At 37.5% G+C, this 26,132-nt stretch overlaps 3 protein-coding genes and 1 long non-coding RNA gene across 9 annotated transcripts; 1 reads left to right on the top strand and 3 right to left on the bottom strand.

Moving 5' to 3' along the window:
- Positions 1–215: 215 nt before the first annotated feature.
- On the bottom strand, positions 216–1,106 carry LOC122075506. Its single transcript, XR_006139268.1, has 2 exons — positions 932–1,106; positions 216–803 (listed from the first exon to the last, which is right to left on the bottom strand). It is a non-coding gene; the product is annotated as an uncharacterized LOC122075506 (long non-coding RNA).
- Positions 1,107–2,109: 1,003 nt separating this feature from the next.
- On the top strand, positions 2,110–8,066 carry LOC122077059. Its single transcript, XM_042642824.1, has 5 exons — positions 2,110–3,096; positions 4,570–4,628; positions 4,790–4,918; positions 6,278–6,413; positions 7,555–8,066. Exons 1-5 carry the CDS (start codon positions 2,398–2,400, stop codon positions 7,873–7,875), a joined length of 1,344 nt encoding a protein of 447 aa, XP_042498758.1. The 5' UTR covers positions 2,110–2,397; the 3' UTR covers positions 7,876–8,066.
- Positions 8,067–8,839: 773 nt separating this feature from the next.
- LOC122077060 (THO complex subunit 4D-like) lies at positions 8,840–20,309 on the bottom strand. Of its 6 annotated transcripts, none has more exons than XM_042642827.1 (7): positions 20,157–20,309; positions 16,788–17,043; positions 16,065–16,208; positions 15,887–15,955; positions 11,051–11,241; positions 10,364–10,414; positions 8,840–9,437 (listed from the first exon to the last, which is right to left on the bottom strand). In XM_042642827.1, the coding sequence occupies exons 2-7, from the start codon at positions 16,983–16,985 to the stop codon at positions 9,263–9,265; spliced, it is 828 nt and encodes a 275-aa protein (XP_042498761.1). In that variant the 5' UTR covers positions 16,986–17,043; positions 20,157–20,309; the 3' UTR covers positions 8,840–9,262. The 6 variants fall into 6 exon arrangements, with proteins under 6 accessions (XP_042498761.1, XP_042498763.1, XP_042498759.1 ...); XM_042642829.1 differs by lacking the exon at positions 20,157–20,309 and adding an exon at positions 17,245–17,659 and having other exon boundaries at positions 8,840–9,434; XM_042642825.1 differs by lacking the exon at positions 20,157–20,309 and adding an exon at positions 17,245–17,658.
- Positions 20,310–21,589: 1,280 nt separating this feature from the next.
- On the bottom strand, positions 21,590–24,856 carry LOC122077062 (aspartate-semialdehyde dehydrogenase-like). Its single transcript, XM_042642831.1, is given in 7 exon segments — positions 21,590–22,070; positions 22,148–22,301; positions 22,471–22,572; positions 22,709–22,804; positions 22,891–22,935; positions 23,048–23,134; positions 24,128–24,856. Coding segments are annotated over 7 exon segments (1,068 nt in total). The 5' UTR covers positions 24,608–24,856; the 3' UTR covers positions 21,590–21,966.
- Positions 24,857–26,132: the final 1,276 nt, after the last annotated feature.

Below are 26,132 nucleotides of genomic sequence, written 5' to 3'. Positions count from 1 at the left end.
CCCCCCCCCCCCTTTTCGTTTAAAAAAAATCGAAAAACACCAAATGCCTTATTGTCTTTCTTTTTTTTCCTCATAAAATAAAAAAAGGTGGTTTGCATCAATTTTCCCTCGCGTTTGCCTATATTACGTCCTCCCCCCTCGAATTTTTCTTATTACATTTAAATCCACAAATCCTAACACCGTTAGACTGATGTTAGGTTTTTTTTAAATGAAAATACCTAATTGCCCCTGTTCATATAAACCCAACTTAAAACTACTATTACACCCCTTCTTATTTTTATAAAATTAAAACCCTAAAGTCTCCAAAATCTTACCCAGCCAAAGAGAAGAGGAGCTTACCTTGTCCAATGAAGGTGAAGATCGCTGCATTTTCCGGCGAAGTGAAAGGAAGCGAGAAGATGCAGAGGGCTAAGTGGTTCGCCACAACTAGAAAACAAAATGCGGCTTCCAGGATTCCAGAACCAATTCAAATCCAACCTAGCTGCCTCTCTTTCAAAACGTTTTATATTTCCACGCTCTCTCCAGACTGTGAAACCAAAACTCGTCCAGACAGAAACCCAACTCCCAGAAACCCCAGTTCTAACGCTCCGAAAGCACATAAACCCCCAAAAATCTCAAGCTCCAAATTCATATAACAGAGTAAAATAAAGGATCAATATAAAAATAAAGCATCAAACAAATTCTTTTGTTTGGAAATTCAATCATCTTCATCCGTAAGCAGTAAGCAAGACGAGATTTTACAACTAAGTAAATGCTGTGGATGTGTTATATGTGCATATTGGGAATTGGAGATCAAGGGCGACCTAATAAAAAGGGAAATTGCAGGGCGATGAAAATTGAAGTTAAGATAGTCGGAGAGGGCATTTTGAGAACTTAAGATAGCATCAAGATTAAAGCTATTAAAAAAACAAGAAGAAGTAGCAGTAGTTACCTTCAATTGACATCACCAGTCCGCACGCCAAAATTACAGTAGAAGGAAGATAGAGAGGTATAGAAACAGAGATGAACATGAGGAACTCAGGAAGAGGAAAGGTGTAGTCTGACCAGCGAAGCCACAATCGCCTTGTCCAATAAGGAAACCATAGGGCAGCCTTTGACAACCTTTCTTCTGCTGTTTTTGTGCCCCCCGAGACTTTCATGTTTTTTTTAAATAAAAACGAATTTTGTTGTGTTTGATAAACTTATTTTTTGAAATGTTTTTTATAAATATAATGTCATTAAAAAATTCAATAGTATCATCGGATGTCCAAAAAGGAGAGAGCATTTGGTTACCTTTTTTTAGATTTAAAAAGTTGAGAGATTTATTGGGCATAACAATCTTTTTTTTTCTCTTAAATTAATTTCTAGAAACAATGAAACAAGTCCGACTTGTTTCATCAAATTCGTTTCTAGAATTGTAAATAGACATAAATTTTGATTTATGTTTCTAGAAACGGGTGAAACGAAATAACTTTATCAAACGCTTTTTAGGTTGTTTCTCCGTTTTTGGGAACATGAAAACGTAGAAACGACAAAAGCAGAACGTTGTCAGATGATGCCTGAACGATATTTTAGTTTCTCCATTGCGTGTCTTGTGACTTGTGAACTTCGCCATTCTCTTTTCACCAAAAGAAAAATTGCCATTCTTCGCCTAGAAGAATCAGAACAGAGTCGAACCACCTGATCCACGACAATTGTCTTTGGGCCAACCAGGTTTAGTTAAGCCCTCCACATGCCAACCGAACACTTTCACTTTGTCGAAAAATGCGGCGATCTCCACTTTCGCAGGACAAGGTAAGTTCCTCTTCTCTTTGGTTGGTTGGGTAAGATTTTAGAAATTTTAGGGTTTTAGTTTTATAAATGTAAGAAAGGGTGTAATAGTAATTTTAAATTGAGTTTTTATGATTAGGGGCAATTAGGTTTTTTTATTTAAAAAATAATAACATCAGTTAAACAGTATTAGGATTTGTAGATTTAAATATAATAATAAATGAAATTTACAGGCAAATGCGAGGGAGCTTGTTGTAAATCACCCAATAAAAAAACGTGAGAAATATTTTCCATAGTTGAAAGTTGAAACACGTATTCATAAAAGGGTATCTCAATCAATCTCAATCTATAATCTTCTTCTTTATCAAAAGCTTTTAACCCTCCCGTGTCCCAGCACACCACTGTCGACCATGGGTTTCCCTGAACCTTCTCGTCTCATTGCTTGATACCCAAGCACCAAGTCACCGACCTCCCTATGCTCTTTCTAGCGCGCTCTCTCTTTCTCTGTCTCTCTCTCTCTCTCTCTCTCGTCTTTGTCCAATTTAATATCACATCAGCACAAGTACAGGAGAACCTTCTCATCCTCTGTCCTTCAACCAACTAGTAACCACTAACCACTAATCACACCCAAAGCTGAATTGCTGAAGTATGTCCGTCGCGGGCGGCGCCGAGTGCGTTTTCTGCTTGGGCTGCTCTCGCTGGGCATGGAAGCGCTGCACCTACGTGGGCTCCGACGACAGCTTAACTTGGCCATCCGCCACCCCAGATGAATTCGAACCCATCCCTCGCATCTGCCGAGTAATCCTCGCCGTATACGAGGAAGATCTCCGCAACCCCAAGTTCCCACCTGAAGGTGGCTACCGCCTGAACCCAGATTGGGTCGTCAAACGCGTCACTTACGAGGAAACCCAAGGCCATGCTCCTCCTTACCTCATCTACATCGACCATGAAAACCACGAAATCATACTCGCAATTCGTGGTCTCAATCTCGTCAAGGAAAGCGATTACAAGCTCTTGCTTGATAACAAGAAAGGAATGCAGATGTTCGCTGGTGGGTATGTACATCACGGGTTGTTGAAATCGGCGATTTGGTTGCTCAAAAAGGAATCGGAAACGTTGAAGCAGTTGTGGATCGATAATGGTTCCTCTTATAAGATGATTTTTTCTGGGCATTCTTTGGGTTCTGGAGTTGCTGCGCTTTTGGCGGTGGTGGTGGTCAATCATCGGGATCGCCTTGGTGGGATTCCGAGGAATCTTATAAGAGCTTATGCGATTGCGCCTGCAAGGTGTATGTCGCTTAATTTGGCGGTCAAGTATGCAGATATTATTTACTCTGTTGTGTTGCAGGTAAATCAAATTGAAGCTCACTTTATTCTCTGCTCAACTTGAATATCTGGAAAAAAAAAAAAAACTGAAATGGCTATGGGATGAAATTATTTGGGTTTTACTTTTTTTTTCTGCACAAATTTGAAATTCATGATTGGTTTGATTAGTCAAAAATTCTCCTTTTCCTCCCTGATCTGTGAAACCCTTAATTGAGTCATCAAAGTGAATATCACCACTAAAACTGTGTTCATCAAGTATGGCAGAGTTGAAGCGGATAACTGTACAAGTCTTTTGATTAATCCACTAGATTGGCTGTTAGGTTAGCTTAAAACTCCAGAGTCCTGTTTGTTGAGTGATCCACTAGATTAGCTGTTAAGTAATCTCATTCCAATAGGACTTGCCCCGCCTATACTGATGCAATCTATTCAGGATTTTCTACCCCTTTTCTTTTTTCTTAGTTCTTCATTGACCCCCTTTCCAAAGTGTGAATACATTATTTTACTTGGGAATTGAGAATTTTCTGTGGCATTTTCGTTGTATCTTTGACCTTTGTTTGACTTTTGATTCTAGTTTCTGATCTCATCATTTTCATAATGGGACTCTTGGTTACTCTGTATTTACAAGAAGCTTCTAAATGTGAGAGTGCTTTCTCCTTGTTCATATTCTTCTTGTGTTCCCATCTCTCATTTTAGGCTTCCTCTACTACCCAGAATCATCCTGCTACTAGAAATGTTCCACCAAACACTAGAGGCAACAAAGGGTTTCATTGTTTATTGTGTTTGCACATTCTAGAGTGAAGATATTGAAATCTAAGTTTGCACAATATAAGCTATACATAATATTACAATAATTCTGTTTCAAAAAAAAAAAAAAATGCTTCCCTGTTCGTTTTCATATCTTTTTATTTTTTTTATTTTATTTTTTATTTATTTTTATTTTTTTAAATCTCCCGCATTTTTACCATGTGCCAAGATTCACATCATTTCTGTCTATTCTTGCCTCATACAATGAGAAATCGTATTGCTTGAACCTGGGTGTAGTGGCAAATAAACATATAGAGACTTTTTTAGAAGAAAAATTTTGCTTGGGATAATCTAATCTCTCACTGACATGCTTCTTCATCTTCTTTGCTCGCGAGCTTTCCACCAGGAGTTAGGATTCAAAAGGGCATCTTCATCTAGTTGATAAAATCATCCCTGGACCACCTATACAAAGGGTGGATATTGTTGATGATATAGATATGCTATCCAGAGCATTTACCCTTTTGTTTTGGTTTGTTTTTGGCATTAGCGGGCATAAATATCTTGGAATTTGTTAACCTTCTGTGATCAATTTAAAAAAAAAAAAAAAAAAGGTGTAGATCATTTGTTCCTTTGTAATTTTGTATGTTTCTCTAGTTACTCGCATTTTTTTTTATTTAACCATCCGTCTTATTTTGGATTTGTCCATCTAATATTGAAACTGACTATGATAAACTACTATGCTGCCACCCAGGATGATTTTTTACCAAGAACAGCAACGCCATTGCAAGATATTTTTAGATCAGTCTTCTGGTTAGTTATCTTGTGTCTGGATTTGGGATTTTATATCATCATTCTTTTCTTTATTTCTGTACTCCATCATCTGCTTGAGGTAGCAGAAAGCCTTGTTACCTCATCACTTAAAGAAATAAATTATAGTTATCTCTTAAACCAGGTTTTAATGCTTTGGACAGTTTGCCGTGTTTATTGTTTGCGGTTTGCTTGAGAGACACCTTCATACCAGAGGGCAGGAAGTTAAGGGACCCAAGAAGACTGTATGCCCCTGGACGGATGTATCATATTGTGGAGAGGAAATTCTGCAGGTACTGAAAAATTGTATATCAAATGCATTTGATTTTAGATTATCTTCTTGAGGAAACTTAAACTCTGTGAATAGCAAACTTCCCTGGAATTCCATTTATGATAGATTACAAAACTAATGTTAAAAGCTTGGTCTTAATGTGACCGAGTGCCCTGAAATATGAAACTTCCAATCTGTGCATGTCACTGTGAGAAGAAAACGTACTGTGTAGGACTTAGGTGGGAGCAAGTTGGTGAGTATGATGATTTTGACACCTGGTGTCAGAATTGCACCATCGATGACACAAGCCTGAGGTTTGCTTCTAGCCTGACATAGCTTCTGAGGCATCAGACTAACTTTTTTATACAAATAGATCAATATTTGTAGATTCTTATGAGCTTTGGGCATGCACTAGTCCAATATGATTTGCTGGATTGAAGTTAAAAAAATGACCAGGTCTGAACCTATGAGCCTGACCCAGCTGGGTAACGCTCTGCTTATCTCAGCTTGCTTGATGACCTAATCATAGTATCTCCTTTCTTTCTTAAGGTTACATGGGTAGGAGGCTGACACAGGAGCTGAACATTACCCACTAGAAATTTTAGGTGGCACTAGCATTTAAGGGTGTGATCTATTGCGCTAATTTTGATAGTAGAATTATAGGTATGGCATATATTCCTCATAAAACTATTAAGTAAATGATATTAATCATCTCTCTGTAGATTTTACTCAAGATATCTTCTGGGTAACAGCTTTTCCCACCATTTTCTGAATGAGCCTAAAGTCTTAGTTGGAGAGATGGCTTCAATGTTTGCCTACCTGAAGCTCCATTATGAACGTCTCATTATACACAGATTTTCACTAATTTTCCCAGTAGATTGATAACAGAATACTGCATTCATCAAGAAGGGTTGCAACAATTCCTTTGAGATAATACTAAAATTAATAAAATACAAATGCAAAAACAAACCTGTATGGCTACATTTCCTCAGAAGACATTCTTCAATATTTTTTCACTGTAGCTAATTATATCAATATAGCCTACTGCTTCACCTGTAATGTGTTTTTCCAAAGTAGCTTTTGTGGGTACACTGAAGCAGCAACTGAGCATCCTTAGGAAATTCTCAATGGACAGTGGTTATCATCTAAAATTTATGTTTCATGTAACCGTAGTATTTATAATTAAGTAGTCACATGTTATCTCAATTTAAAAGTAAAATGATGACTTTCTTGTGGGCTAGAAGTAGGACATAATTTCTCATAAATCATTATGTCTCACTCACGGTAAATCCTGTTGCATAACATCTTTTTCTGTCTGGTTAGTATGTGAAAGAATGGGCAATGTTGTGAAGTAGAGTTCCTTGACATTTGAAATACGCAGATGTGGGAGATTTCCTCCAGAAGTGAGAACTGCTATTCCGGTTGAAGGAAGATTTGAACATATTGTTTTATCAGCAAATGCGACATCGGATCACGCCATTATTTGGATAGAAAGAGAAGCAGAAAAGGCTTTACATGTAAGTGCCAAGTTATTTCAACAATCTATTATATGCTTCTACTATTTTGTAGCTCATGGTAGCTACATTTTGTCCTCAATTATTTCAAAAATATTAGTGGCCGCCTAATTCATTTCGTTTGAATTAAAATTTTGATCTTGAGTCAAACTTGCAATGGATTTTTTTTTTTCATTTCTTGATCGCTTTAAAGAGAGCAAAAGAGACTGGATGATGGTATGTAACATGGTCGCACAACCTCACTAAATAGCTTCGTGTCATTTCCCAATAGGGACTTTTGTTCATTGAATTCCTTTCCAAAAAGCTTACAGGTCTTTCTTGTTATCCTGTTAGAGAAGTAAGCTTTCCATGACAATTGTATGTGGTTCAAAAGTAAAAGTTACTGATTCTCTTTGACAACTATACATCTAGTAGTAAATGTTAATTCGTAGACATAGTGAGTCCAAGATGAAAAACGAGAGAATTGTGACCCCACCCCAAAGGAAGTTTAGAAGTTTATTGCTCCATCTACATTTAAGCAAATTATTACTCAACAAGTGGATTACCGAGGCTGGCCTTCTGGCTTTTGTGTTACAGTTTGTGACAGCCTAATGAGCATATGACAGTTTACTGAAGTAAAAATTGGCTAAATATTGTGTAAAGCAGCTTAAATGTATGTAATCTTACAAAATGCTTTAGTTGATATTCAGCCTGTCCACCGAAACTTGTCACTGTAATATTTCATGACTTTCCTCATATCTCTAGGAATAAATAAGTAATCCTCCAAGCATCCCACTGCCTTGTTTTGGGATCAAGGCAATCTTGAGGCAGCACTAAGGCTTCTTTGCTTGCCCCTGATTCCAACACTGCACAGCTTTCTGATGACCACTTTTAAGGTCATCACTTTTAGTATCACCAAAAGTGAAGAGGCCCATAGGTGTTTGTCCAAGCCTGTCCTTGTTGCCCTTGGATACTGTTATCAAATGTTTGCACCTTTTCTTTCCCCACTTTGGAGATTGGAGAAAGATAAATTTTTGTTGCATTATATATCATGGTTCATGGGAAGAGAAAGTAATGAAACTGTCTGAGTCCATCCTCCATAATCATTTGTATTTCTTTTGTTGAGCTTTACAAAACCAATTCTGATCTGCTGTTAAATTCCCAGAGAATGAGAGAGAGCAGTGGCAAACCGATGACAACAGCTCCAGAGGCCCAAAAATTCGAGAGGCTAAAAACACTTGAGATAGAACACAAGGACGCATTAGAAAGAGCTGCCAGCCTGAACGTGCCTCACGCTGTGGTCCCAGCAGAGCAGCCCATTGGGGATTCAGATTCGGTGGCATCCCAGGAACAAGGAAAGGACCCCTCAAACAGCAGATTAAAGTCCAGTGGAAGAACTAACTGGGATGAAGTTGTTCAGAAGCTCTTCAACAGAAATGAATCAGGAGACCTTAAACTAAAGAACGAAATTGGTGCCTCAAACTAAAAGATGTATCTAATACCTTCATCTTGCTTGCATCTGGAGACACCTCTGGGGCTTGCTTCATTTCTCTGCCTCTTGTTGGATTTTGTATACTGGAGTTGTATGTTATCTTGTCATGAGAAGAGAACCTCCAATTCTGTATAAAACCCCCCATCTTTCCCTGTATTAAGGGTAAAATTTGAAAATTTGAAAATTTGAAAATACACACTAGTACAATGAGAAGTCTCCTCTGTGTAGGAGAATAGTCTTGCTGCCCCCTTGCCTTCCCTTCCCTACCCTTTTTTCCATTTTCCCCCCTGGGAGGGTAAAGGAAGGGATGTCAATCTTACCATTTGTTTGTCCTTCTCTGGATGATTGATTGAGTGAACACTTTAAAATGAAAAATGCGAGATCTTGTATCAGTTGTATGGAGTTATAGAACATCCTATGTTGCAAAGGGGCCTTTTCCATTTGTCCAACTCTAGAACAAAACCCAAATGTGTGAGGTCAGGGGTGAGAACTACACAGCCGGGAAGCACAGGATAATTGATCCAATCGTTTTCAATGATCAGTGCATGAGTTGGCATTTGCTGCATTTAAACATCGAAATCTAGGGATTCACATTCCACAAGTGGACCAAGTGGTATGCTTCATAGAGAGTGCCTGGAAACATGCAGGGCTTCATGGCACCATTCTACAATGCTTTAGATTTTGACATCCAACTGATCCGTTTGTGCAAGGCTTTTCACAGGTTAAAAATTGTAAACCATTCAGCTCAAAACCAGAAGTGACCATTCTCATCACTTCAACAACCAACAGGCAAGCATAAAAGAAATGGAAGGGCAGAGGCAGAAGCAGCAGCAAGGGTCGGATCATCATCCACCTAAGCCAATAACCTACCAACTCAAGCTCAAAGAGGGTCTAGACCGGAACAGGTGGTAGAGGATGCAAAATGTAAGATAATAGAAAGAAGCAATTAACAAAAATATGACATAAGGAGACAAACTAGATTACATTCCACAGGAGAATGAAAAAGTACGAAAAATCCTACCAAAGTTCGGCAAGTATAACCACTATTTGTAAAACCTAAAAACTATTAGAAAAGATAATGACCAAAAGAGCTCGTATACACAGGTTTTAACACAATTAAAGGTTTTTAAGGATCATACACTATCTGCAATGTCTGCATTGAGAAAACTTTCAATTCTAACAAGTCAAATCTAACCAGGAGCAAAGCATATGAACAAAATACAACCCCAAAAAATTACTACTGCAGTAACGCCCCTTTGCCATTCTGTCTATACAGCTCACTCTGCTAATCTATTAACTGCCAGGTAATGTTCCATTTCCCAAATCTGAAAAGAACTAGGATGTTTGCATTGCATATTCCATTTCCCAGATCTGAAAAGAACTAGGATGTTTGCATTGCTTCAGTATGATAGGTATCCAATTCTTTATCCAGTTCCTCAGCTGACTTCTCAACAGGTTGTTTCCTCCCACGGCCACGACCCCAACCACGGCCTCGACCACGACCACGGCCACGGCCACCACCACGGCCACGCCAGGAAACTCCACGACTCCACCTGCTACAATGGGATGAAAATGTAATTAGTTGCACACTTCTTGACATTGTATTGGCTGGCCGCTGGCAAAGCATGTAGAAAGTTTCTTTTATGGAATTCTCCAGAAAATTTTATTAGGATTGACATTTGATACTCTCCAGCTTACATCCCACAGCTAATATAGAAGAGCTCATGGTATCAGATGCACTCACAAGTTTTATCTAGGATTCAAAACCTTAATTCATAAGTAAATTACAACTCCAACTATGACCAAGGAACAGAAGCATATTACAAACCAACTTTCAGAATAATAATAATAGCTTTTTAAGAACAAACAACAGTGTTATGTTATTTACTAAAAATAATAGGAAAAAATTTACTGAAATAATAAATTAAGGCGCAATCCTAAAAGAATAACAACACTTATCACATAAGCAGTAATAACCTTGGATCTGAAATCAGTAAAAGATTAACCAATGACTGATTAACCTTTGATGACTTGGATAATAGTTGACTGAACATAAACAACATCGTGGGCACAGATGTAGTTTTTTGTCTTCTTGAACGGCTGGAATCTTTAAGATATACTAATACTCAATAACTTTTGAGTTGCAGAACCAATTAACCAGCACAAACATCTGAATAATATTCAGGACTGGGTGGCCAATCCATTATATAGTCAATGATCTTAAGCCCATGGCCAACCTCTGACGTGGGAAGGGTCATCCAGACCCAACGGGTGACAACCGATAACATCTGGAATGCCAACCTCATAACCTTGCATAGGCACTAACATAAACTCCAAGACTAACACGACAGATTCACGCAATTTCATATTCATAATAATCCCAATCATTTAAAGCAGTAAAATGTAGTAACTCTAATAAAAGACCACAATTATGTTCAAGTTGTATGAATAGCAAGGTGAGTATTTGAATAAGATCACATACCCAGAACTATTATTGACTGGAGCAGATCCTCTTCCAAGACCCACTTCAGGCCTGTTTAGAACATCATGTCTCAGATAAGTGTACCAATCTTAAGTGGAAAAGAAAGCTGTAGTAACTTCAAATAATGAAATTTCCAAACAATTTGGCAGAGCATCAATATGCATTATTTCTACATGGATGCAAAGCATGAATAGTAGCACCTCAATAGTTTGGTATCAGTACTTCGATAGTAAACCGATGGGTAACAAGAAATGCAATGCTGGGCTGGGTATTTGAAAACCCAGGCTTGGTCCTATTTCTTCTATTTCCATATTATTTTCCATACAAAAAAATAGAACAAGTGGGAAATTAACCTAAATATGAGCTGAGCTGAGCTGAGCTGGGCTGGGCTGACTCAACCTGAGGCCTGGATACTTATCTGTCCATGTGGCAGAATAGATGTCTTGTGACATTTGGAAAAATAAAAGACCCTTGTAAAAATAACAGTTTATAAAACGCGTTATAACTAAATATGATCTGGACCCTACTAAAATAGAAATGTGGATGATCTGCTTTTGATCCATGTAGATCATATCCAAATCAATGCATTTCATGTCCCATTTTGAACCTGAGAAATAACAAAACAACTTGAAACAAGTACCAGGACTAAAATATAATAAGACAAAGGGAGTGAAAAATATAACATACGTCATAAAAACTGTTCTCCTTCCTCTTCCATTTGCTGCTCCAATGACATTCATTCTAGCTGAAACAGGCAATTCCAAATTGGTGCCAATGATTTCAATTTTCATTGGCTTCCCATCCAGTACAACACTGTTATATCGCATAACAGCCGCTAATGCATCACTTTTTCTAACATACACCACTTCAGCTGAACCCTGTAAAAACAAATCCAACACCAAATTTGAACACTCAGTCATTTCAAAACCATAACCCTGGAACAAAATAATAACTCGGCTTAAATTATCATTTTCTTTCTAATAAAAAATCAGACAAATAGGTACCAAAAGTTAGCAACCAGAACTATGAAGGCTGTACTATTTCTCCACATGATAGACATTTTTCTCATTGTCTATTGTTTTAATTTGAATCTTCAAGTTCCTTCGGAAATATTTCTGTCATTCTCGTGCTGTTTTTCTTGTCGCATCTCTAACTTCTATAACTAAAATTGTTAGTTATCCAATAAAAAAATGCATATACATTTATCCACACTGCAGAAGCAAATAGTGATGCAGATCAAAGCATGAAGAAGAAAATGACAAAAAACACTGTTCACATGAACAGTGCGTGCACCCCATATGGATTGCTGGATTAGTGGTTTCAGAAGATCTTATTTGGTCTCTAGTTTCCATTTTTGGGGACAATCCTCTTACTTTCTATTTTGTTAGTTTCTACTTTATTTAGTTTCCATTCTTATCTAATAGCTAGATTTATTTAGTTGAGATTTTATTTTGTCGTTTACTTACTTTCTATTTTAAAGTTTAAAAGATTAGGAAGTTAAGTTACTTGGTATACAAGTCCCAATATTCTCCTGTAAGGGACTTTCTACGTTGTTTGTTTCCTTTTGGCTTTAGTACCTTTCATTGTATAAGTGATGGACAGATTAAATCATAAAAAACAACTTAATGAAACGAAAAAAGAGTAGTTTAGAACTATGTGGCTGTGAGAGGCAGTGTAGGAGAGAGTCCTATGTGAGGTGAGAAGCCTAGGTCAGAGTGAGAGGCTCGAACCATCCATCCTTCCCTATCCCCATCCTCTTCCCCATTCTTCTCCTTTCATTGATTTCTTAAGTAACTATCTTCCATTGTTGTATTTTTGGAAGCACTAGTTAATCCTACTGTTTGTCAGTTCCTGGATGCTTACTGTAGGATAGGTCATCATCAACCTAGCTCTACATTCTCCACAGTGCAATAAGACCTATAGGGTATTGTTGCCACCACAAAAAATCACAGGCTCAACAACAGATAGATCTCAACAACAAAAAATGCACCTGACCCGACAAAACACCATACTACCAGCAACAAATGGATGAAGAAAAGCAAACATAAAAATGGACTTTAATTCTCTTGTGCAGGTTTTGTTCATTTTCTTCCAAACAATTTGAGAGCAAAATTTTTCTTTCTATGTTGCCTTCTAGAACCACCTACTTCTTTAGTATCTGCAAGTAGTCTTCAGTCTTCTAGGCTGTGTTTGGTAACGTTTCTGACGTTTCGTGTCAAAAACGGAAATTTCAGTTTGTGTCAAAATGCTTTTTTTTTCTTTTTTTTCAAACGAAACTGGAACGACGGAACTACCTCGTTTCTAGCAGGTTTTTTTTTTTTTTCACTTTTTGTTCCAATGAAAACAAAACGCACCATAAATGCACCAAACGCTTTATTCCGTTTTTTTAGAAAGTTACCAAACGCAGCCCTAGCTTCTAGAGGTTTCACTACCAAGTATCTAGACTTCCTACACATTGGCAGAAAGTTCTAGATCAGGGATCTTGCTTAGCCCAATGGTGGAAGTACATGGGCTTATGAGGTTGGCCCGTGGGCCTATGTAGGCGGTCTGTGACAATGTGCTGTTTGAACACAACAGCACACACTAAGGAGAAATGCTATCTCTGCGAGAATGAGAAACAGATCAGCACTTATTTCTCACATTTCTATTTTTTCAACTTTTTGAAATAGAAATTGCTCCAAAAGGCAAAAATAGCTTCCGGAAATAGAAACAAAAGTCAATCCAAGGAGATGAAAGTTTTCAATTGCCATATTGTGGACAAAAAGAGTTGGTAATGCAAGTTCAGCTCAGTTCAGTCTTGTTGACTGGAAATTTCTATTGAAAACTAAGTTGGAAGGACTAACCATTTGTTAACTGAGAAAAGTGACCAAAAGACTGCTAGCCAAATGGCTAAGGAAGTTTAGCAGGGAGCATCGGCTCCTTGGGAGGAGATTTAACAAGTACAGTACTGCCAGTGATGTTATTGCCAGATGGAACAATATGGAGATTCCATAAAGATTTTCTGTAGAACAGCTTCTAATCTGGGGAAGAGGGGCCTACACTATGTTTTGGAAAGATGAATAGAGTAGGGTCGGTATGTTTTTCATCTATTCCATGCTTATAAAGCTTAGTGGACACCAAATACAAACTGTTGGATCTGTTATATTCTAAGATTTTGACATTGAGAAGCAATCATCTCAATCTTGAAAACAAGGAGAATGCACCTGCCTGACTCAGACTGCAGAATAAAAAGTAGACAATAATCAATGACTCTAAAAGTTGAAGGATGGAGCCATAGGCTTGTTTCCAGTGAAATCATATCAAATACATTTTTAATAAATAAAATAAACAAGGATTCTGTCATTTGGTACTTGATACATTGCGATGTCAATTCAGGAAGGAGTTACCTAGAGCCTGCGAAAGGAAAGGAACAAAACACAGTATGACACCATCAAGGGTGTAATACAAAAATCTGTTAAAAACGATCCATGCAGATACTGACTTACATTATTTGGAAGTCTCTGCTTCTAAGAAGTTATCTTCACAGTAAATGAAGATCTCCAAGACTTAATATCACTATAGATATGCAACATTTTTGGGTGTACACTGTAGAGATCTCTTTTAAGTTTTCAACACAATAATAACACACCTTTTTTTTTCTGCAAATCAAAATATAAACAGATAAAAGATCTAGTCTAAAAGTAATTGTCAGACCAACAGTGCATTGACCACAACACCAGTTTTTGGCTCCTGAAGAGTTATGACCTTTCACACCTAACGGTCAACATTCAAAAAGTCAAAACACATGGTCCGAGGTCACTGAAAACACAGCAATAAGGTACGATATGTGTTCCTTTCTAAGGAGTTACCCTAGTCTTAGGCATGAACTGCTAGTAGAAACCCTTGCCTATCCCTTATAGAACTCCATTTACACTATGAAATAAGAAACAACCCGACCAGATAAATGCGCATGTATGCACAAAGAGGGGGAGATAAACTTGCATGGGTTATGAAAATACATGATGACAGCCACTTATAAACAAAACCTTGGAGAGATGAAACCTAGCCTTCAAGTTGTATGTTGATGAGAGTTTTAGAATGTTGTTGAAGTTTGTATTGCGCCCTTTTGCTGGAAACATGCCATGGAAGTAATGATACCAAGGGGAACGTACATGGTGTCCAACAAAGTGATAAAAGAAGCAACATAATTAGCTTATTGTCATTAACAATAAAAAAACAGGCGTCATAAAAAAAGGAAAACACGTGAAACAAATAAATAATATTACATAATCACATGGTCTAAGAACTCGGTAAGATCTTGACGGGATCTATCTATTATCTTGCTATTTGAAAATGGTGAGACGAGATGAGAGGTGATATGTAAAAAGTGCAATATCTCGACCAAGATGACTCATCCCGAGACCAAATCACATGGGGTACATACATAATTTCAACCCTCAATTCGACCCACCTTGACATATCTCTCCTATCTCGCCCTGATGTGAAGAAAAAAGTGACTTTTGGTGAATTTTCTTGCCAAATTTCTCCTCTACATAGCAGATTAACAACTTCAACACTTGGAGATTGGAGATTATCACTTCATCATCAACCTTTGGAGATCCTTTTCTTTTCAAGAGAAGTTTTAGGTAAGAACAACTTCTCAAAACCATTTTGATAGTTGTTTGTTTTTATTGTGGAATAACCTAAGGTGAGAAGCTAAAGACTACTTACATAGGGTACGAAATCAAAGTACAATTTTGGGTTTGATTTTTAAAAAACTGATGTTTCCACTATCTTTATAAGGCCTAAAATAGGGTAAATGACAAGTTTCAGGGGCTACAAAGACCATATGGCCATCGAGACCAACCACCGAGTCGATAGAGAAAAACTACAAGATCTCGGCGAGATCTCGTCAGATCTTTCTTTTTTTATTTGGTGAGATTAGGTGTGAGATCGAGATCTTAAACCTCGAACAATCAGCAATACAATAAAAGAAATAGATAATATTACATAATCAGCAATGCAAGAATAAAATAATATTACATAATCAGCAACGCGAGAAACTAGATATGCTAACTGCAAACTAACATAACAGAGTTTTAGACATCAAAGAATACAATTCTGGAGACAAATACACTGCCGTAAGAATACGATGCTCCAGCATATACCGTTACATTTGCCTATATTCTCAATTTCAATTACTGGACTATTTCTCTCAATTTAAATTATTGTACTTTTTAGTTAATATTCTAACTAATAAAAATAGAAAACAGCCCATGCAATGATTATGACACTAAGCTTCCTCAGCCAGCAATTTTATCACCACAAACCACACGAGATAAGGGCAATCAATGGCTCTCCCAATCTAAAAAACCAACACCACATCAACCAAAGCCTAATATGTACATGGATATCAACAAATATACTCTAAATGATATCGGAATCAGTCAAAAAACCAATTCTACCACCAATACCAAATGTTCAGTAGGAGAGACGATCAGATAGTAAATATAGACAATAAAACTAACAAGAACCAATGCTTACACTTGAACGCCCATTTCTGTCATAATGGATTGCATACCGCTTCAGCTCTCCAATCTCAGAGAAAAGTTCCTGAATTGCAAGTCAAATATCAAATAAAGGATAGAAGGACTTCCATCATAGAAGAGAACATGATTATACCTGGAACAACATTAATACAATATTATGACTAATATTCTACCTTTATATCTTCATTGCTAACACCATAGTCCAAGTTTGAGACGTATAACTTTGTCCCAGATTCAATCCCAGATATCCCTGCAGCCATCAGGCTATCTTGAAACAAATCATGTTGCCACGTAAAATCCTTGGTTCTGTTGAAAGACTGATGTTGAGGAGAACATGTCAGAACATGACCAAAAAAACAGAACAATCGGCGCTCTTCAAGAGTTAATCAGAGGTCAGAAAAATCACATTAGACCAAAAAAACAAAAGTAACCAGAAGTAAGGTAGCAGCCATTATACTTAATTTGTAAGAGAATTCAATAAGAAAATCAAAATCGATAGCAACTAAAGCAACAGATGAAAAATGGGAGTAGGGAATTCCACCCACGATAAACCGATGATACGCTACTGATCAGAGCTCCAGTTCTTAAATTCAACCAGGAAGCTCCTCTGCATTAAACTCCTTGAACTGGTATGAAAATTGAAGGCCCGCACTGAAGAAATCCGCATACAACAAGAGAATCCAACATATTTCCCACCGTAAAGAAACCAACAAAATGGATTATCTGTGAAGATCATGTTATAAATCCACTGTAAACGAAGGGTGCTTTAATTGGCAGTTCAAATTGAGCCTCTCCATGTACAAAACCATCATCCCAGATCCTCTCCTTTGTGTTTTGAGTTTCTAAAGCAAATCACCTTGAACATATGCAAATAAGAGCTATAGTTTTGAGCTTGCCTTAGCAATTGCGTAAGATGATGGCCGTGCATTCACCCTTAGAGCCCCTCCACGGTTCCCTCCCGTTCTTCCACGGCCAAAACTCCCACCTTGGCCTCGCCCTCTGCGGGCCCGACCACGGCCTCGACCTCTCCCCCTCTCGCTACTACTTCTGCTCTTTATCAGATCATCAAGCGACATATCCAAAGAAGTTGCCATCACGCTCTGTAAGTCCAACCAAAGAAGAAGAATAAAGAAAAAGCACTAGCCAATCAACCTGGAACAAAAGAAAACTAAAGAAAGTTAGTTCAGAAAACCCCAAAAAATTAATACCTAACGCAAGAGGAAAACTCGACAATGTAGGTTTAGCAAGAGAAAGATCACAGAGAAAAAGAATGTTACTGATCCATATATTCAAGAAAAATCCATTTGTTGATTATAAAACCGTACATAAATCTAAAAGAGAAGAACCAAATACCTAGAGCAAAGAAGATAATGAAAAAAGGGCTGAAACAGATTTCAGCGCAAACTATAGAGCAGAGATTTTCTCGATCCAGAGAGAAAAGGATGAGAAATTTAGCAGAGCAAGGGCAGAGAAGAAGACATGAGAGTATAGCGACTTAAGCAAGCCAGAGAGGTACCCTAGATTTAAAGAGAAAACTTCGAAGAGGATGATGAGACGATGAGAAGGAGCCTCAGAGATTCATGTTAGGGTTTGTGAAGGTTTCGTCTTCCTTTCAAGGAAAGGCCAGGGGGAGGATTAAGGATTTAGGGTGAAACCTCCAGCGGTGGAAGAAGGAGCGTACGAAGTCAAGGAGGACTTTTTACAGGTCTTCGCTTCTTTAAACTTTAAAGCGCCATTATTAGCTTGGGAGCTTTGCCAGGGTTTTAGAAGCCTTTTTCATTCATTTATTAAATAAAGGAAAACCGAGTGAGAAAATAGAACTAAGGGGAAATAGAACAATTATATGATGGGTCCCACCAAAATATTACTGCTGATCAAGGGCCGAGATTTCGACCCAAGACTAAGATTTTCAATTTTTGTTTTTTTGTTGCTTTGTTTTTGTTTTTGTTTTCTTTTTTGTTTTTTGTTTTTTTTTTTTGTTTTTTTGTTTTTTTGGTATTTTTAAGAACTAAGATTTTCATTCTTTGTATGGACTTATTATTAATTCATTGGAATTCAAATGGAATAATTATAAACCCCTAAGGCTATATTTGGAAACCAAAGTGATAGAAAAAATATGAGTCCCAAAAAATAAAGATAGAAAAAAGATCAATACTTAGTTGTGTGGTCTCTGAATCAGCACAATGAGAGTTCGTGTCAAAGCATCAAAAGAGGGGGTGATGTGATCATTTCATATTCCTTGTGCCAGGTGCAAAGGTGCATGATTGGTTAATAACATATCGCTCATAAAGATACAAAAATAATGATATTTATGAGAAAAATATTATCAAGACAACATTATACATATTCTTCTATATATTCTCTCACACCCCCACCAGTAAACCTTACTTAGTGTGCAAATTTCCTCATTCTTGGGAAACTGAACTTTGGTATCTCTCTCCTAAAGTTTATATGATTTTCTCATTCCTTTTCGAGAGTTTGTGGAAAGCTAAACTTTGGCATCGTGACAATCCCTCGTAAAGTATATATGATTTTCTCATTCCATTTTTATTTATTTATTTTTTCATCTCAAACATAACTTGAAATAGTAAATATCATATTGCAAACATATTAGTGGCAATTTCATTGCCTTCAATGGAGAAGGGAGCATATCTTCAGACATATTTGTTGTACAACAAATACAATAGCTCATTCTATGACTAATTTTGAGTTGAAAGCCATAGTTGATTCATGTCTTCTTTCATTCCCAAATTGACTTGTAAACTTTATATATTTAGATCTCCCTTAGTCTTTTTAATGCGATTGCTTAAAAAACACAATGGAGAAGGTAGCATACCTTCTTCTATTTCTACTAGGACCTGACTTGTATCGTTGAGAAAATAATAAGAAAGAAATTATTACAATCATTAGAAAGGCTTTTGCCTCCTTATGATCTTGATTATCGTATAAAATATGGAGGGATCTCTTTCTTTCTCTCATCCCATTCATGTAATATTTGCCAACCTTTTATATTCTCCATGATTAAATAGAGAATCTTCCTTTTTGCCCCTCACTCTAATCTCTACAATCATATAGAAAAGGCAATTGAATCATCACATTATATTTTGGAAGAAGTTTTCTTTCACTGTGTGACCGAAGACTTGAGAGATTCCCTACCCCCCCCCTTCAAGTGCCTCAGCTTGGCCACGATGAATAAGAATTTGATCACCATGGCCTTAGGGAAGTTTGCCCTTATATTTAATTTATGAGCAGAGAACTCTCCTGGCGTAAGTACAGGTTAGTAGCACCATCGCCTTAGGGAAATTCGCTCTTATATTTAGTTTGAGGATAGAGAACTCTATCTCCTGGCATAAGTACAAGTTAGTAAGCACAACCAATGAGAAGGCAGACATAGACATATTCAATGCAGAGCAACTTAGTTTTTCCATACCTGCTATGTCTAGACCTAGGTATAGGGTTGAATTCTTTCTTCTTTTAGAGTTGTAATGCACAAAGGTGAAGGTTACGCATGAGAAGGGTCAATCACATCAAGCATTTGTGATTTTATTTTGGGTTTTTTATATCAATCTACTCTCTTGTTTGTCAAAATTACATAAAAATCAAAAAATTACATTTAAACCCAAAAACTTAACACCGTTAGCATCTTTGTTAGGTTATTCTGTTACTTGAATAGAATTTTACTGAAAATCCCATTTTGCCCTTTTGAGTTCACATCCCTACCTCACTTGTTTGCAGGGTTCTTTGAGCTCTCAGGTGATTGTACCTCTCTCCGACGAAGTCATCTCTGCCGAAGTCATTTCTGCCTTTTCTTCTCCTAAAATTTCTCCCCCAAAATCATTCTCCTGTGTTTCAGAGAAAGTTTTTTTTAGAGAGGGGTTCTGTTTCAGAGAGTTTAGTCCTTTTTAGATATAGAAGATGCGTTGAGGGCTAAGGAAGAACGAGAGTGAGAGAGAGAGAGAGGTTTTCTTTTTGTTTCTTGGCTGGGACGATGGTAGACCTGGATACCATCAAGAAGCAGTGAAGTCGATTTAGTTGGATTGGAGGATCTGATTCGAAGCTGATCAAGAACTGTTCATTCTTGGCTGTTGCAAGATTTGTTGAACTCTTTGAAGGTTTTATTGCTCACCGCCTGAGAAAAGGTCTGCATCTACCTCTTGTTCAAGTTTATATTTGTTAACTCCATAGATTTATCAATGTTCAGTCATGGAAAACAGATTTACTTACAAAAAAATAAGAGAGAAAAAGAAAGATTACGAAAAACTTACGCAAGAATGTTCCCCTGCGATTTTCTCAGACTTTCTCTTTCTAAACCAGCGAAAAAGATCCTTGAAATCTCACCTCTAACCAGTGATTCACCTCCCAAGAACTCTCTCTCAAACCAGCAAAGAACCTCCTAGAAAACCCCCACTAACTAGCGAGAATTCAGGACTCCGAGCAGATCACTGTCACTCCTTGGGTTTGTGATGGGTGTTGGTAATAGATAGGAGGGGTGTTATAGGTATATAAAATGTTAGGGGTAATTTTGTCTTTTAAATTTTAACACTAACATCTCTAATGGTGTTAAGTTTTTGGGTTTAAATGTAATTTTTTTATTTTCAAAAAAGATTATGTAATTTAGAGAAAGGACAGAAGAGATTGATGTAAATCATCCTTTGATTTTTTATTATTTGTTCTTCTCATGAACCCAGGCGATATATGCATTCAACTGGTTTACATTACCTTGAGATTCATGGTCTTGCTGTACGGTTTTGCCGTGTGTTGTCAACCCAAATCAAGGAGAAAAGACTTTTTCCTCAGCCCTCCAAGAAAATTCATGTAAAGAAAAGGAAAAGGGGGAAAGACCACCTCTCACACTCTCCTCCTGACCAGATGGTCCGCTATATATATGAATCTTGAGGCACCCCTTTTTTTTTTTTTTTTTATAGAGAGACCCTCTCTTGTGCGGTTATTGGCTTAGCATTGGAGATGTCATTATATGTGAATGGCATATAGATCTTTTGCCCTTAGGAAGCCATTGTAAAACTAGCACAATTATATCCCATATGGTTGTTTGGCAATGTTCAATTTGCATATTTGTCCATTGAACCATTCAATCAATTGCTAGTTCAATTTATTATGCCATTTGTTATATGTCAGCTAATGCTTTGAACAATGTTTAAGAAAATCAGTTATATCTAAATAATAGGAATATTTCAATTGAAAGAATTGAAAAAAAAATAAAAATAAATAAATAGATGGGAAGGGGAGCCTGTACTTGAGATAGGTCACTAAATTTGACATATCGCATATGCATTATATCCTTGTATATCCATTGGTCAAAAAATCAACAAACACTTATACATTATCAAAATAACCTTTGGATCCAGGACTATTCTTTTAAAGTATATCAAATAAAAGGTTTTTGTTGTTACACTAACCACTTTTGCAATGTTTATGGAGGATTTTATCATAATTTTTTTTATTATCATAACAAGCCAATAGTAGTCAATATCCTAGAGTGGCTCCTAACACCTGCAACTCTCTAGTGATCTCTCTCTACATCCCCCCACCCCCCCCTCCAATGACCTTAGTCATGGAAGGGTCTCTTACCTAGCAACCAAGTTCAGGATAGGCTTTAATGGTTGTTGGTCAAGAGTTGAGATTTCATGGCTCTTTAAAGTTTGTTTTTCCAAGTGTAATGGTTTCAAATTCTAGCTTCATGATTTTATTTTTTTTCAGTTGGTGGGGGCTTTTGTTGGAGTAGAAGAACAATGACTTTCAAGCTTTGAAGAAAAAGAAAAAAGATGAATGATCTGGAAAAGAAACAGAAATGCTATGAACTGAGGATACACCAATAAGATGAAGCACAAAACAATAAGATGCATTGACTTGATCATGGAAAAATTGTTCTAAGTGTCCTCTTCAAACCTCACATTTGGCATTAATTAGTAACTCGTAAATTACATAACTAAATCTAAGAAAAAATAAATAATATCAACTTTGTTTCAGGATAATACATCATAAATCATCCAAAATTGCCTTATCTAGCCATAAGGATGTATTCACATCTGAGAAGAAACATCTCTGATGGAGGCTTCATTTCAGAACCATATCAAAACTAGAGCAGCATCTCTGCAATTTGAATTGCATTAAGAACAGCTCCCTTGTGTATCTGATCACCACAAACAAAGATGTCCAACCTGTTTGGGGTATGTCTTTTAGTACAAAGGGTTGTGTGGAAAGAAATAAACAGGATTTGTTAATTGATTAGTCTTACAACGATTTCCATCTTGATACAAATCATGGCGTATTCTGCCAACTGCAACATTGTCTTTGCTTGACACCTCCAAAGGAGTAGGGAAGTGATTGGACGCCCGATCATCAATAACAACTACACCAGCAGCTCTCTTCAAAATATCCATAGCTGTGTCCTAGACAATGATCATAACTCAGAATTTGTATCAAGAATGGGAGAGATCAGTGGAAGTTTCATGATATTCTCCTGTAGATAGCAACAAAACACAAGCCTGATAACACAAATGGCAACAAAGGCAAACATAATGAACTAAGATATGATACATGATAGTAAGACTGTTTTACCTCATCAAGTGGTTTCTCAAACTGGAGATTTATACTCTCAGCATGCGCACGCATCACGGGAACTCGTATGCAAGTGGCAGTCACCTTGACATTGGGGTCATTCTGCATTGACATTCAGAAAAAGTATTTAACATAGAATAAATGGTCTATGGTCTCCAGTAATGAAGAGAGAAAGGTTAAAGAAGAAAGTTGAGTAATCCTTATAACTTATGACTAAAGTTTCATCACTCATCCTTACCCAAATTTTTCTTGTCTCCTTCGCTAACTTCATTTCCTCCTCATTATACCCATTTGAGATAATAGGGGCATTATGTGAGAACAGATTGAAAGCATACTGCAAAAGGGGTCAACCACGAGGAACAGATGGAATGTACAATAATGAATCGTGTTCATGAGGGGAAATTTGGAATAAAAACAGACCTGTCTCTTAAAAATGTTACAAGTTGGTTGTTTCCCTTCCAGAACCTTATGGCATAACATTCAAATGCCAACTTTGTAAGTATAATTCAGCAGTAACCATTGTTGGACATAAAAAAGATCAAACGATAATAAGGATAGATTGGAGTAGAAGGAAAACCTCACCAGTTTGTTGTACAAGCTCTTCCATTGCAGCAGCACCAGCACCACTAGCTGCCTGATATGTGCTAAAAACCATTCGTAATACCTGAAAGTGAAGATATCATTTAAGGACCTGGAGGGATTTTTTATTATGTCATTCCAACTTGTGATTACTATCCAGGCAATTTTAGTCATCCATGAAAGAAAAGGCAGAAACTTTTACAGGTCAAGGATAAAAGTTTCATTAAGAAGTGCATAAGATTTCAATGAGAGTATATTTTGTAGATTGCTTAACTGGTGGTTCTGCTTGTCAGTTGAGAAGCAGGAAAAAGCATAAACTCTGCATATCAAATAGAATCTTATCTCTTATATTTATAAACCAAGACAATGGAACAGACAAAATGAAGTCAGTTCCAACTACTCTATGGGTAAGATACCACCTCCGAACCATGGTTGTCAAGCCGTCATCTAGGCACCCCAGGCACCCTTTGCAGGAAAGGTGCCTTGGCCTCCCAGGCATCTTGGTTGCCTAGAAACCTTTTTGGCATCACCTTGACATCCAAGCCCCCTTCAACACCTTGGGTCGCCTAGATGCCGTGACAACTACATGACATACATCAATGCTCAAGGAATAAAAGGAATGCCACCTAACACCTACAATTAGCTCCAAGAAAAGCAGACTTCCCCCCACTGATTCTAAAGAAAGTGAAATCTCATTCCACATTAGCTGCATTGTCAAAAGAATCAAAGCCTAAAAAACCAGTTCACATAAACTCTCCTGATTTTGGCCTAATTATTCAACACTGAAATTCAATATTTTCCAATCTAATGTCCACTCCATTGTGCCAAAAAAAAAAAAAAAAATCCCTGAATAAGTCATTTCATCCTTTGATAATTGATACAAAGAATTTTTATTTCAACTGGGTGTGCCATGTGCCTCAAAGGTTTCAGGGTAGCTCTTTGATAAGGTAACTTGTCATAGATAAGAACATACATTTTAGGCTTTTAGACTGTGCAGTTCCAATTCTAAACCATTCAAAAGCACCTATCCTGCAACAAATGCTCTACAAAGTAAAATTAAGCAGAGTTGAATCCTTACCTTGGCATGGCGATGCAGAGGCGTGGCGGACATGGCATCCGGATTCACCTCTGGCATCACAAGCGGCACCTTCTCATCCATCGGAAATGCCGAACTGTTATCAACGACCGACCCGCGCTCTACAGCAATGGGACCAAACTGCTTACTTATAGAGCCTCCGGCACTGAAGAGCGTTATATCCACACCATTGAAGCTTTCCGGAGTTAGCTCTTCACAACGTATTCTTTGTCATTAAAGGTGAATTTTTTTTGCCGGCGGATCGTTTGCTGGCGAGCGAATGCTCCGGTAAGGGAAATCGCGGTTAGAGAGGAAGCTGAGAAACTGCTGGCCTACTGCGCCGGTGACACCGACGACGGCCAGAGAAGGGGCATCTTCCTTGAGTCCCATAAGTACAGAAAAGGGGTCTGTTCGTCTATTAGTGGAGATGGGAGCGAAGGTGGCGAGAGAGTTGCAGCGGTGAGAGCTTGTAAGAGCTTCCATTTTTCTTTTTCTCCTTTGGTTTCGCTCTCTGCAAGTAGAAGATGAAGATGAAGGATATGAATTTGAATAGACAACGGCAAGTACAGTACAGCCCCAGATGGCAGGCGGGAAGGTTTCTTGGTTGCGACTTGCTACTAAGGGAAGTGTCGAGTCCGGTTTGGTTTTGATTGTGTCAATCCAAACTCAACCCTTTTCCAGTTTTCCTTTTGGTTTTGAGCCTACATGTCGTAGACTTGGATCTTAACCTAATCTCTCGGCTCCATGACTCCGTTGGTTGGCATTGGCAGATGGTGATGGTAGTAATTATTGAAGTTTTCGTTTTGATTTTCAAAATTCAATGGCTGGTTCAACTTCAACATGTTAGTCTACCAATCTTGAGTTTGTTCAGGTCTCAGATTGATGGGAAATTCTTAATTTGTTTGTAGACGATTCACTGAGACCTTAGCTTCAGAGTATCTATCTATCTACGTTTGGTGCCATTCGAGTTCAAAACATATGCCATCAGGTTTTGGTGTCAACAAATATCGATGGTTTAATTGCAGAATGTGATCTATCTGATTTGGAAAGAAAGGAACTTGGTTGAATACTGCGTTTTCTCTTTGGTTATCATATTTTTGGATCATTTGAAGTTGAAGTTGTTCTACAATTAGGATCTAAGTTTATCTGTTTATGTTTAGTACTCATTCCAATTCTGAGAATGAACATTTTTGAATATATTTTCCTTCAAAGTGCATTCTTGATGTTGATGTTTACATTCCCTTTTCAGCATTACATCGAACTACTCATGGGCAATGGTTTACCAAGGATATCTAATGTAAGCTTGATACAAGAGAAGATAAACAGGTTAGAAAGAAGGGGAAAGAAAAAGCAACCCAATTTATCTGAGATGTACACAAAGAGAGGATGCAGAGAGGAGAATGAACGAAACTGAATTCAGTAGTCTCTATTTGAGATGTACACAAACAAGTGTTTGCATGCTTGTTTTTAAATCAAAATCCTTAGGACTTAATTCACTGTTGGCTATGTTTGGCTCTGATACTAAATAATTTAAAGGTTAGTTCAAGGTCTATATTATAGTGTGGAACAGCTTCTGAAAAGATGGACATAATCCAATGGTTGGATCTAGATTTACAGGAGAATCCTACCGAGGGTGAAACTCTTGATTAGGAAATGAAGTCTGATCTTCTCAAATCTCAGTTTTGATTCTTAAGAAAACACAAATTCCAGCAACTAGCATGCACAAGACAAAATAGAACAGAGTTCTAACCTGAGTTTATAGTGATTAAGGAAAGGAAGTATGGAAGGAAGGGTGTTATGAACCAAGCTTCTCACTTGAAACTAGGCTATCGTCCCATCAGCTAACCTTAGCATCTCACAAAGAGGTAGTTGCATCTCATAGTTGAAGATTTTGAATCCCACAGCACATAGAGTCAGCGAAAGCCAATTCATTCAATAGTAAAAATCATGAGTAGGCTTTACCCCTTTTCATTCAAATGAGTCGAGTACTTCAGTTTCAAACTCTCTG

This window comes from Macadamia integrifolia, chromosome 4 (assembly GCF_013358625.1).
Source record: "Macadamia integrifolia cultivar HAES 741 chromosome 4, SCU_Mint_v3, whole genome shotgun sequence".
Taxonomy (NCBI): domain Eukaryota; kingdom Viridiplantae; phylum Streptophyta; class Magnoliopsida; order Proteales; family Proteaceae; genus Macadamia; species Macadamia integrifolia.
This window is presented reverse-complemented; position numbering and strand designations above follow the sequence as displayed.

What these genes read in the sequence shown, in the direction of transcription:
- LOC122077059 (XM_042642824.1), top strand. Translation starts at nt 2,398, where the DNA reads ATGTCCGTCGCGGGCGGCGCCGAGTGCGTTTTCTGCTTGGGCTGCTCT. An exon ending in ATTTTTAGATCAGTCTTCTG is followed by an intron (nt 4,629 to 4,789) that starts GTTAGTTATCTT and finishes TGCTTTGGACAG; the next exon opens with TTTGCCGTGTTTATTGTTTG. An exon ending in GTGGAGAGGAAATTCTGCAG is followed by an intron (nt 4,919 to 6,277) that starts GTACTGAAAAAT and finishes TGAAATACGCAG; the next exon opens with ATGTGGGAGATTTCCTCCAG.
- LOC122077060 (XM_042642827.1), bottom strand. Translation starts at nt 16,985, where the DNA reads ATGGCAACTTCTTTGGATATGTCGCTTGATGATCTGATAAAGAGCAGA. An exon ending in TTAGCAATGAAGATATAAAG is followed by an intron (nt 15,956 to 16,064) that starts GTAGAATATTAG and finishes CTTGCAATTCAG; the next exon opens with GAACTTTTCTCTGAGATTGG. An exon ending in CCAGTCAATAATAGTTCTGG is followed by an intron (nt 9,438 to 10,363) that starts GTATGTGATCTT and finishes ATCCCATTGTAG; the next exon opens with CAGGTGGAGTCGTGGAGTTT.